The 12,089-nt window shown below is 48.4% G+C and overlaps 6 protein-coding genes across 6 annotated transcripts; 4 read left to right on the top strand and 2 right to left on the bottom strand.

Moving 5' to 3' along the window:
• Positions 1-42: 42 nt before the first annotated feature.
• N7500_004776 (putative mitochondrial export translocase Oxa2) lies at positions 43-753 on the top strand (the record flags this gene model as incomplete). Its single annotated transcript, XM_056675921.1, has 1 exon — positions 43-753. The coding sequence occupies one exon, from the start codon at positions 43-45 to the stop codon at positions 751-753; it is 711 nt and encodes a 236-aa protein (XP_056530921.1).
• A 1,141-nt stretch (positions 754-1,894) lies between these two features.
• Positions 1,895-3,805, bottom strand: ptcF (type 2C protein phosphatase ptcF; the record flags this gene model as incomplete). Its single annotated transcript, XM_056675920.1, has 3 exons — positions 1,895-2,006; positions 2,068-3,087; positions 3,141-3,805. 3 exons carry the CDS (start codon positions 3,803-3,805, stop codon positions 1,895-1,897), a joined length of 1,797 nt encoding a protein of 598 aa, XP_056530920.1.
• Positions 3,806-4,080: 275 nt separating this feature from the next.
• N7500_004774 (transcriptional repressor TCF25 family protein) lies at positions 4,081-6,263 on the top strand (the record flags this gene model as incomplete). Its single annotated transcript, XM_056675919.1, is given in 2 exon segments — positions 4,081-5,702; positions 5,714-6,263. 2 exon segments carry the CDS (start codon positions 4,081-4,083, stop codon positions 6,261-6,263), a joined length of 2,172 nt encoding a protein of 723 aa, XP_056530919.1.
• Positions 6,264-7,010: 747 nt separating this feature from the next.
• Positions 7,011-8,201, top strand: N7500_004773 (PQ-loop repeat-containing protein; the record flags this gene model as incomplete). Its single annotated transcript, XM_056675918.1, has 5 exons — positions 7,011-7,109; positions 7,174-7,775; positions 7,828-7,877; positions 7,938-7,996; positions 8,052-8,201. The coding sequence occupies 5 exons, from the start codon at positions 7,011-7,013 to the stop codon at positions 8,199-8,201; spliced, it is 960 nt and encodes a 319-aa protein (XP_056530918.1).
• Positions 8,202-8,755: 554 nt separating this feature from the next.
• Positions 8,756-10,041, bottom strand: rpp1 (ribosomal P1 domain-containing protein; the record flags this gene model as incomplete). Its single annotated transcript, XM_056675917.1, has 4 exons — positions 8,756-9,210; positions 9,264-9,396; positions 9,504-9,581; positions 9,757-10,041. 4 exons carry the CDS (start codon positions 10,039-10,041, stop codon positions 9,164-9,166), a joined length of 543 nt encoding a protein of 180 aa, XP_056530917.1. The 3' UTR covers positions 8,756-9,163.
• A 236-nt stretch (positions 10,042-10,277) lies between these two features.
• N7500_004771 (uncharacterized protein) lies at positions 10,278-12,000 on the top strand (the record flags this gene model as incomplete). Its single annotated transcript, XM_056675916.1, has 8 exons — positions 10,278-10,497; positions 10,552-10,633; positions 10,689-10,713; positions 10,784-11,062; positions 11,124-11,290; positions 11,344-11,557; positions 11,611-11,796; positions 11,845-12,000. The coding sequence occupies 8 exons, from the start codon at positions 10,278-10,280 to the stop codon at positions 11,998-12,000; spliced, it is 1,329 nt and encodes a 442-aa protein (XP_056530916.1).
• Positions 12,001-12,089: the final 89 nt, after the last annotated feature.

Here is a 12,089-nt window from a genome sequence, read left to right as displayed (position 1 = left end):
CCAATTCTAAGCGCATGGAGCAAGAGATATACAGAAAAACATATGGCTGATTACAGAAGTCTGACCACCAAGAATATAACGATTCCTGAAGTAAAGAAAAAAGCTTTGCTTGATCTAAGAAAACGAACAGCTGAGCTTCATAAGCGTTGGGGAGTCTCTGGCAAGCACAAAGCAATTGGTTTACTGCAGATTCCTGTTTTTATTGCGCTCATGGAGAGTTTGCGCGGGATGAGTGGCAACAATAGCGGGATCATTGCCTGGCTGTCGTCGTTCATCGAGTCGCAAGATCCTGCCTCTGCAGCTCAATCTCTGCATTTAACCATGGAGCCCACCCTTGCAAATGAGGGCGCCCTTTGGTTTCCGGACTTGCTGGCCGGTGACCCGACAGGCGTGCTGCCGCTTTGTCTAACTGCGTCGATCTTGGGGAATGTTCTGACCGGATGGAAAGTCAAGCCCTGGAAGGATATCCAGCACCTTCCGAAGACCGAGATGTATAAGCAGGTCACTTTCACAGGCTTGCGGACCTTTATTGTGGTTTTGACATGTTACATTGGCTTCGCCAGCTGGACTCAAGGGATGCCAACTGCGCTTATGCTCTACTGGATCACTAGTACCAATGTTGCTACGCTGCAGACTTGGGTGCTGGACAACAAGGTGTTTTCACCAGTGACATACCAGCACTTCATTGAAAAATCTATCGCTTTTGAGAAACCGGGTGACAAGGACCCTTTCCAGTTGAAAAACTTGCGTTGATTCCATCCGCGGGAAACGTTTCATTTGGGATGACACGGGTTCTTTCCCATGTAATGAATCGATTTGACGGTGGCTTGCTCAGCCATACTCCACTACAGAGTTGCGAACCATTTACGCACTGGCTCTAAGTGAATTTTGGAGCTCCATCGGGATGAAGCCCACAATCACACCGAAATTTGACAGCAAGCCCATGTCAGACATGATTAACCCAAGGCCTCTGGGTGACTGATACAGACCTTATGAACCGGCTCAAATCGAAGCAGTCGCCATAGGGTCGCCTCTGGGGTTGTACGTCAACGTTCATAATTTGGTCCAACTCACTGGCGAGATGAGGGTCCATTTGAAAAGCATATAGTTCATCGACTGGTTTCGAGACTCATTGTTTAACATCATTTTCCCTTGCCCACTTGCATTCATGTACAATATCCTTCACTTCTCACGAAAATAGTCGGCCGCGTATGCGGTATGTAGCGCGAGCATATCTGCCAACTTGTATTTCTTCGGCTTGAGTTGTCTTATTTTTCAATTATTTCTACCCAGTATTATCTGATTGTAATTCATCTTGTAGGTAGATTGGGCTTTTAGCTTAAAAGTTCAAACTTAGCTTATTGATTGCTAAACCGGAAAAGCCGAATCCTTCTGCCCTTGATGATTGAGATAGGACTCTTTCTAAGAACCGGTATCATCTCCCCAGGTACATCAAGATGATATCAGGGACGTCATATGTAAGATCTCGGATGTCCTTTTCCTGTATCTCTCTTATTCATGGTGTTATAGGTAGGAAAACAACAATTAGTCGTAGAAGTACAGCTAGGGATGGGATACGAGTGCTCACAGAGTAAACATGCCGGGATTATAACTCTACTATATACGATATTCGAAGATGGCAAAGATCATACAACGTACAGAGGGCTTTTCTATGTGTCATGAGGGTATTGCAAACGAGCGTTATGCATCAGACAAACAATCATGATTTATAAGATTAGAGAAACTATTCCCTAGTATATTTTCCTGGCTTTACCAAAGATCCAGTAGCAACAATCAATTGGAGAAAGTAGATTGAAAAACGTATTAAAAGATACCCGCCACCGTTTGAAATGCTTTGGAAATGCCACAAGCGATAGAAAAAAGAAGAAAGCGCCTAAAGCTTTGACTTGGGAGGCTGTTCTGAGGCACTCGCTTCCTGGTTGACTTCCACAGTGCGCGAATCAGGGCCCTGACCAAAGAAGATGACCTCAACGGTAACATCGTCACTAAGAAAGATTAGCCAACTCGTTTAAAACGAAAGAAATGTCATGCAAGGGATTTTCATACCGGTATCGGCGAGAGTAAGGACTGGGTAGCGTCAACAACGCACACACCATATCCTTGTCCTTTCCGCCCATTGCGTTCCGCACAAGATGTGTTGCTGCATTCTTGTCCTCAACAACAAATCGAGTAGCCGCGCCAGAGATATCATATTGCTGCTGGCGGATGGGACGCCGTTGGCCTTCTGTCGAACCGTCGGTTGCGCTTTCCACAGGCAGTTTCTTTTGACTGTCGAACCCAAACCAGCTCTGTAACCAAGCCTTGCTACCCGTGCTAGCAGCAGCGGATTGTTGTTGTTCAACCCACTGACCAACCAGACCGACAACTTCTTCATTGCTCAGCATCTCCCATAGACCATCGGTAGCCATGACGACAAAGTCGCCCTTGGTGGGATCAATCTTGGTCGTAGTAATGATAGGCTCGGCGGTGACATAAGGGGGCGTCTTCAGCATAGGATGAGGGGTGCGCCCAAAGAACTTCGCTTTAATTGTATCCTGGACATCCCGGCTCCACTTGTAGAAAGCGTCACCGAACGCACGGCTGGGTTCAAGCTGGCCGAGAATTCGACCATTCTTGGTGACATATGGCTCGCCAGGATGTTCCTCGCGCAAACGTTTCATTTCAGATGGGGTACCACCGGTCTGGTCCTCAGAAAGAGCGGTAGCAGTCCATTTCCCGCTAGGGCCGCGACGGCCCAGCACTGCGCGAGAATCTCCGGTAACAGCAACCTTAAGGTCCTTGGACTGAGAGTCATAGAAGCTAAGAAGAGCACATGAGCCTGAGAGAGCAGGAGCAAGGAGCTCGGCGGCAACTCGTCGTGATTTAGACTTCATGACTTCTTTGAAACTCTCGTGTACGATATCATTGTCGAGGCGGACGAAACCCTGCTTGATGGCGGCATCGATAGCTTCGGATGTTGGTACGAGGAGAGATGGATCAGCAGAGGCAGCTTTGTAAGTCGTATTCAATTCACGGGCCACGTATGAGATCAAAACATTGCGTAATTTGGCGGATGTGGTCCAGCCCCTAATTGTGGTTAGATTTACGCATGATAAGTATTCAATCTAGACGCAACGTACGAGTGACCGTCGAAAACTCCCCAGAACATCCAGTCACTGCTCGGCTCCCCATTGCTGACAGCAGCCACAGACGCAGGAATCTCCACTATCTTCTCCGCATGGTCATCCTCAATGGGGGAATTGCTGGCAACCTGAACCACATCATAACGAACCACACCCTTGCCCCGATTGACCAGGTATGACTCCTCGTTCTTGCGAAGCTTTTCGGTTGCTTGCTCTGGGGTCAACATCTCTAGGACTCGCCGATCTGAATCGTCTGTAGTCTTGGCAATAGGCTGGTCTCCGGAGAGTGTCGCGGTGTAAAACTGATCGCCGCTGACCAACAATGCACGTCTCGTGGACTCGGCCGGGCTTTCTGCGTAGGCGGAGCTGAAGGCGCTTGATGCGAAACCTCGGACCTGGGTTGCTACCGATTTGACGTTGTCACCCTGGTAAGCATACCATGCCCCCGAGGCAACAACGGTGGAGATAACGGCGAAGGAGAGTTTTCGGCGATGCATAGATGTATGAGAAGCTACCGGGGTGTGGGATGAGGGTTTGCTGCCAGAATATGGCCGAATACCTCGCAGCTGGTTGAATGTCAAAGAGCACGGCCGTTTAGCGGCAATGTTCCATACTGGTGCACGCCGAGCAGTGCGGCAGGCCTGAATAGTCACCCGACGCATTGGACCAGCAGTGAATATGACAGCTGATAAGCTTCTGTGCCTTCTGCAAGGCAGATAATAGCTCTGAGATAGTATGTAGATGAAGTTTCAAGCTTGTCAAGGAGGTCCAGCTCGTCGAGACGAGGTCACGTGCATATGTTATCTAAAATAGCGCTAGTCCGAATTAGTCTCTGTCGTCATTCCCCGCGGTTTTGTTTCGGCGCGTTCTTTTTTGTTTCCACTTGTGCAGAAGAGCCTCTGTCCTATTCGTTTAAGGCTTTGCCTAATTGTATAGGATGTCATCACGAGCAATTCGAAAACTGCAAAAGCTGCGTGAACAGGAACAGCAGCGAGAATCTGAGCGGCAAGATGAGTCAAGCGAAGACGAAGCCCCGCGCCCCGCGAAACCGAAGTTCAATGCTTTCGACTTGCTGAACGCTGAAAATGAAGACGAAGAAGAGGAGGAGGAGGAGGAGGAGGAGGAGGAGGAAGAGGAAGCAGAGGAGGAACCTCGCACGCAGACACCAGAGCCTGAACCAACCCCCATAAAGGCCAAAAAGAGCAACAAGAAAAAGAAGAAGAAGAAGGCTTCCAAAACCTCCGATCCAGCCAGTGCACCGCCTTTGAAATCAAATGAAGCAGACCTGGATGAAATTGATCTGGCGTTGAAAGAGTTATCAACAGGTGGACACTCGTCAGTTGACACAGGTCTATCTACCAGATACACACCCGAGACCTCTTTCCCGAAGACTACGAGCGAGTTGCTCGGCATCGAACCCAAATTCCTCAATGCGACGAATGAGATGCGCAAACTGTTTGGAAATGTGGTTCTGGAAAACTTTGATCAACCAGCGGATAGTGGAACAGGCCGCCGTCGGGATCGTAATCGACAAATGGTCGATCTTGCTCAGGCCTTGACGGGAAGATATAGTCCAGCTAGCCGAGGTCAAAGTCTGGCTGGAGTTACATTGCGACGCAATGTTCTTATGCAGGGCAAAGATGAGTGGCCTCGTGCTCCAAGTGGAGGGCTGGGAATGGAGACTGTGGAGAAGCTTCCTTCCGGGGAGACTCTCTACCGACTGGTGCACAATACCGCCTACCAAGATGTACAGCGGCAGTTTGACCTCTGTGTTGAATCAATGGACCCACAGAGACTCATCGGGCACCTCCAATACAACCCATACCATATTTCTACGCTTCTTCAAGTATCGGAGATTGCCAAACATCAAGGCGATCATGCTGTGTCTGCCGATCTGATGGAAAGAGCTCTTTTCAATATTGGACGCTCAGTACATTCTTCATTTGCTAACCGTCTCAAGGAAGGTGAGGCCAGACTTGATTTCATACATGCAGAGAACCGAGAGCTCTGGCTTGTTGGATGGAGGTACATCACCAACCTAGCAATGAAAGGCACATGGAGAACCGCCTATGAATGGGCCAAGCTCTTGCTCAGTCTGGATAGCAGCGATCCTTACTGCATGAGGCTGCTCATCGATCACCTTGCGCTCCGAGGTAGAGAATATGCACAATTTGTGCAGCTATGCACCCAGACACGCTTTGTTCGCGACTGGGCCAACCTTCCCAATATCCAATGCTCGCTGGTAATGGCATACCTCCGTTTGAACAAGCCCCAAGAATGTCGTCGACAGCTGCACCTCGCCATGTCCCGCTACCCATGGATCTTCAGCAGGCTAGCACAGGAACTTGATGTCCAGCACGTTCCAAAGCAAATATGGGGTAAGATGCCTCCCACCGGCGCTCATGAGTTATTTACCGAACTCTACATCGCCCGTGCAAAGGATCTTTGGAATACGCCAGAGGCTATCTCTCTCATTATGGAAGTCGCAGATTCTATCTCTGGTGAGGAGCCCAATGAGCCGCCAGAGATCACCTTGGACATCGCTCGCCATGTGGTCTTGTCCGATATAGCCAAAGTGACAACCCATCTTCCAAACCACTTTGTGGCTGGTCGCTTGTCCTCCTCCGACCCTCTTCCCCCTATGAATCTGAAGCCTACCAGCAACAATCTCAACCCACTCCCATCTATGCAGCCCCTGCTGGAGGCGGCGAAAATTGGCTGCAGGACCTCCTTGGTCAGATCAACCACAATGTTCGCCCTCCCAATATCCCATCGGATGACGAAGAGCCAATTGGGTTTGAGGATGAAGACGAAAATACCGAACATCTCGATATCCCCCACTCACGCCCACCACTCAGAGATCCAGCGGCCCTTGAAGGGTGGCTCACTCGTGAGGGGTTGCAAACTCTTCGTATATTCCTTTCACAATATGGAGTCGATAGAGGCAACTGGAGCGAAGTGGTTGTAGACTATGCGCCTTTGACCAATTATTTGGAGGCCATGGCGGCAATCTCAGATGTAGCCCGCCAACGATTGTTAGACGGCACTATCAAGGACTCTCTTGGCGATTTTGCAGTCAGCATGCTCGAGGATGAGCTCGCCATTATGCGCGGAGAATAATTCAGCTTCCTGAAGACGAATATTGTATTAGTCTGTGTACAATAGAGAAGAATTGAATTATTCAATGTACTATAATTGTGAGATTGTAGTAATTTTCATAATAGAGTCCTGGTAGTTTATTAAGAACTCCAGTCAACTAAACCAACCAAGTCGACTAAGAAGTCCTTGAGGAGGGCAAATAGGTATGCTCCTAGAGAAGTCAACATATAGCTTGTTGCTTAAAAAAAATCCTGTGATTGTCCTGGTGGGCAATGTCGATCGTCCCAGGACAGATTTATACAACCGAAGTATAAAAGTATATATATCTACGACTCTGCGATCCTTCAGGGAACCTTCACAGAGAAATAATGTCCTATAGGATATTAGCATGCCTTGATCATAGTAGCACAAAGTAAATGTGTAGCACTTACATTTTAGACAGTATGACCATAATGAAGTGTATCATTGGCTCTAGAAACCCTCTAATGCTTGGCTGATGCACATCATCCCGCACTGGCAGCTTCAACATCTTTTTTTTTTATAATTTTTTTTTATAGTTTCTTTTCAAAGAAATGGTCTGTACATTCGATAATCTGTTTTAATGTAGACATACATTGTACAATATACTCAATTAGCATAGGATATTTCAAAGATTTTCCTATGGACCCATGAAAGCTTGGACATAGCGGGAGTACCCTGGGTAGATTGTGTCATAGCCTTATCTCCCGTGCAATTTTCTTTCACTCAAGCACACATTTGTTACAGAGCATGGAAATCATGGATCACGGCCCTATACCTTTAACAGCTCGTGAGGCGGCATCGGGTCTCTTTGGCTCAGTCTCTATGACCTGCTGGTTTTTCCTTTTGGTATGTTTGACACCAGACTCGCACCTTGATAACCGATCCAATGTATCTAACAATACTGTCATAGGTACCCCAGCTAATTGAGAACTATCGCAATGGCAACGCAGAAGCCATTTCTCTCCTCTTCATCTCTGTCTGGCTTATTGGCGATATCGCAAACCTCGTTGGCGGCCTACTAGCCGGACTCGTGCCTGTGATCGTTGCGATCGCGGTATACTTCTGCATTGCAGACGGCGTGCTGATCGCGCAATGCGTGTACTATAAAGCACGCAACTCGCGCCCGGAACCTTTCCATCGCCGACGCTCGTCCACGGAGACTCCGGACCCAACTACCCCATTACTGGGGCGGCGATTCAGTGACTCTCTCGCGTCTTCTGAGTCACGGCGTCGGTCGTCGGGCTCACTGCGCCGCTACCAAGCTGGTGGCCGGCGTGAAAGCGAGGTCGAGGACACCCTGGCAAAGATCGTCGAGGAGAATGACTATGGGCGTAAGGCGTGGGTCAAGAATTTTACCAGTGTTGTTGGGATTTTCCTCATTGGTATTGTGGGTTGGACCATGGCTTGGCAGACGGGAATGTGGGCGCCGGCGCCGTTGGACAATAAGAATGGTTCTGAGGAGGCCATTGGCGGACTGGTGCTGGGATATTTCAGTGCTGTATGCTATCTGGGGTGAGTCATCCTCTCTTTGGGGCTGACGGATTGATATTGACTTTGTCTGCAGAGCGAGATTGCCTCAGATCTACAAAAACTACAGTGAGAAGTCATGCGAAGGTATGTCTGTATTACCCTTATATGATGCATATGTGAGGCTGAATGTTGACCTCTATCTAGGATTGTCGCTCTTGTTCTTTATTCTCTCTCTTCTCGGAAACCTAACGTACGGTGCAGGAGTGAGTGATACAGCAAATTGTACTATGAACTAATAGGCTAACGGTGTGGTTATAGATTCTTTGCCATTCTACAGAGAAAGAATACTTCCTCACCAATCTTCCATGGTTGATTGGATCCCTAGGAACTATGGTTGAGGATGTGATTATCTTCATCCAATTCCGAATTTACGCTGTTCAGGACCCTCGTCTCTCAGCAATCTCCTAAATATTGCAATTTGCTCTTTCAATTAAGAGCAATGACATCTTGCCTATATACCGTCGAATATGTACTTCGGTTTCAAGCCCAACAATTTTTTTGGATGAGAGATGATTTGCATGCGTCTGTTAGTGATGCTGGACATCAGAAAATTTGGTGTAGCATCGCGTTTTGATAGTAAACTGGCAACTAAATCCAATAAATATGGTTGTTAGCGTGAATGTACAGTGTTGCTCGCGATAGCGCGACCTCGGAATTCAAGTAGTGCACAATGATATTATCGATACAACCGTAAGTCCAAAGATGATATTGTTCCAAAAAGTCTGTGCATGTTGTACTTTGGACGGTTGACGAAGAATCCCGCTGGGCGATAACCACAAAGACGTGGCGCGCTCAATGGGAGTTCAACTTCATTTTGAAAAGATATCCAATACCATCAGCCCTACAGCACTACGTCACATGGCCTACGAGCAAGTACCCCACATAAGAATCAGACGACATTCGTTGTTGGTTCATGGTCGCATGACAGACGTGACATGAAGGCCGAGCAAACTAAGCTAGCTGATCCATGTGGAGGGCGAGAAAACGAATCATACATCTACTCGCCAGATCAAAGCAGAACTTTGATCATGGACAAATCAAGAAGTGTGCCAAACGTCTTCAATTCCCCTAAAATCCAGGAAGCAACAATAGTTTCGGAATCGCAGCGGTATCCGATCGAGTCTACCTCGTCCACATTGTGAAGCGGAGGCACACTGAGCACCCAGTCTCCATGAATGTCCGTGTCCGTTTGAATTCTTTTGCTAATTTTCTTTTTTTTCTTCCCCGGGTTCTAGGTCGTAGTGGGGGTCGTGGAGTATCGAGTACAATAGAGAATCGTCGAGGGAGCCGCCATGCGGCAGTGGTAAGAGAGGTTGAGGAATAGAGAAAAAAGGAAACGAGTTTTAAAATTCGATATGGAGATAAGACGCTTAGTCGAAGAGACCGAAGCCCATGTCCTCATCGGACTCCTCCTTGTCTGTAGTGGGGTTAGTATCATGACGCAAACCAGAGATGCATATCAAAACTTACCCTCCTCCTTCTCCTCAGCCTTAGCCTCGGCGGGGGCGGCGGCAGCAGCGGCACCACCAGCGGGGGCAGCGGCAGCGGGGCCAGCGGAACCGACGTTGGTCAGGAGATCCTTGATGTCCTTACCCTCGAGGGCCTGTGTTGGAAATCGAATTAGTTATCGAATCTTTAAATTGTCGCGCGCGGCCATGTTCGGGTTGTTTCGATATTGGCGCGAGTTGTGGGATGGAGTCAGGTATTTACCCGAGCGAAGATGGAGGCCCAGATGGGCTCAACCTCCTGGACGTTGGCGGCAGAGATGAGAGTCTGGATCTTGTCGGCCTGGATGAAGATTAAAGGTCAGTCAGTTTTCGCAAAATCGCTGTTTGACCCCAGTGGCTTTGCAGCAGCTTGTTGCTTTTTTCTCAAGGCTCAATTTCACACAGTAAAGAAAGCTTTAAGTGCTATCTTCAAGCCTCCACTATTCCACCAACATCAAGAATTTTTGGATACGTACGGAGATCTCAATACCGTCATCGGCCAGGATGAGGGCGGCGTAAGAGCAGGCGAGCTCGGCGGTAGACATGTCGACGGGTGGTGTTGACCGGACTGGGTGTCTTGAAGAGAGTTGGGGATGGGAAAGAAGAAGAGAGGAGAACGCCAATGATAGACACCCGAACAGGGCAAACGCGCCGTGTGTGGGAAAAAGCCCTCGCTTAGGGCTCGGACTAATCGGGCTTAGTGTCTTCCCCTCCTCGTGACTTGGCACTAAGCCATAAACGGAGCTGGGCCTAGATGACATAATGCATTAGATGACATAATCCCCCAGTAAACCCTGCGCGGGGCCCGTGCGATCTGGTCGTATCTGCATGATCTCCCTATCAATCGCTCCATTCATTAATTGACATCACATCCCGGTGGGGTTCAAACGTACGACCGATTCTTCTTGTCTTTACTTTTAAAGCAACCTATCCCTTATATTCAAGTCGTCTTCACCCTTAAGTTTTCTAACAAGCATACTTATCGGAATCTCCAACCATGGAGTCCCCCGCTATCCCGGTCCCGCTGGATCCGCGGGAGCAGCCCATCCTTGAAAGCCTGCTCCGAACCCGCGACGCGCTTCTCCTAATCAAACAGGACAAATCCTCATACATAAAGTCCCGCGATGTCCTACCACTTTATGAGGAAGTGATTGCAGAAGTTGAGAAGCTCAATTCGATTCGTAAAGAGCAAGATCGCCGCTTGGTGCACAACCGCTGTGAGTTCAGTATATCACGCGCTCGACTTGGAGGTGACTGACGCTTAACAATAGTGGACTATGTCTTGGATGATTGTTTCCAGTTGATTTCCCTGCTGTTCTTGACAGTTGGGAGGAACAACGAAGCTCCCGCAGTGTGAGTGACGATATCCTTACCCCGCCATCTTATGACTTTGACTGACACTTTACAGTTACTCCTTGGCGACTACTATCCAGGTATTTATCCCTAGGATTTCTGTCGGCTCTTCTTGTTAGCTTTGTGCTCTGAACACTGACTGTTTTGCAGCGCTTACTCGACCACCTAGAGGAGGCTGGATTCTATAGCTCGAAGGATTTGAACTCGATCACTAAAACACTACAGTCTACACGGGAAACCCTTGATCGTGGCCGGAACACATACTCACCAGCTTTGCTCACACTCTTGGAAAACCGTTTGGAACACTGTGACCAGTCACTGGCGAAGTTGCAGAAGGGTCTTGCTGTATTGGCTCCTCCTTTGGCGCAGACCCATGAGACACTGGTCTCAATTTTGCGGTCAACATCGGCTGTGAACACTCGGTCAAAAGTATGCCATCAAATATTTGTATAATTGAATCTATTCGGCACTGACGGATGATTGATTTTAGTTCTCGGCCTCGGAAGTAAATGCTCTTCGAGAACAACTGAAGAAAATTGAAAAGACAGCAAAGGATGGCAACTTTGTGGATGACGAAGGAAATGTTCTTGCAGGACAGGATGACCTCAAGTCTCTGATGCACAGGTGTTGGCGGTGGACTGAAATTGTGCTCGAGCGGTATGTTCTAGGTTGCAAACGGGATGATCGAGCATCGACTGATTGAAATCCAGAGAGGGTAAAATCGACGAGCGCTTCCAAGCTCAATATGAGCGACTGTTAGACATCCGCAACCAACTGGATCGTTTGTCAGTAACACAAGCTTGGTCGCTGCGCGAAACCGATCTATTTGGATACCAGCGAAAGCTCGACCGAATTGATGAGGCCCGTGTCAATGGAAATTTCGTTGATGCCGAAGGTCAGCCAGCGGACCTGCATGCGCAGAGAGTAAGAGTTTCTTCTCGGGCATTCCTCAATGGGCTTGGCTAACATGTGCTTAGACACTCTTATACCTCATCCGTCGCAGCTATGCATACATATATGCGCTTTTGATTTCATCAGAGCCTGTATCTGAAGCTCTACTCCCAGTTTATAACCAACTCCAAACTTTGCGCCGCTGCTTGATCGAAGTCAAGGAGTCGGGAGGCGTTGCAAATTCGCGCGAGCTGTATCCATACAGCATGAAGGTATGGCACCGTCCACCACTACTTGGGGACAAGAGCTGACTGAAATAGCTTAACTCGATTGACAACATGCGAGTTGATGGGAAATTCTATGTGGGCCCGGATATCCCCGAGGGCCAGGGCAGTGTCAACAACCTGCTAGCCGAATGCTACGATTTAGTTTGGGAACTTCGTGCTGCAGTGGTCGACGAGGGAGAGGAGTCTTAAGACAAACCATGTTCTCTAGACCAATGCCTTTTTTTTTCTCTGCCTATGTGTTTTATTTACGCCAATGTTTGTGAATTTGCGCCGATGTT

Source organism: Penicillium coprophilum, assembly GCF_028826855.1.
Source record: "Penicillium coprophilum strain IBT 35676 chromosome Unknown utg000004l_segment0_segment0, whole genome shotgun sequence".
Lineage (NCBI taxonomy): Eukaryota > Fungi > Ascomycota > Eurotiomycetes > Eurotiales > Aspergillaceae > Penicillium > Penicillium coprophilum.
The sequence above is the reverse complement of the archived record's forward strand: the minus strand, read 5'-3'. Positions and strand labels throughout refer to the sequence as shown.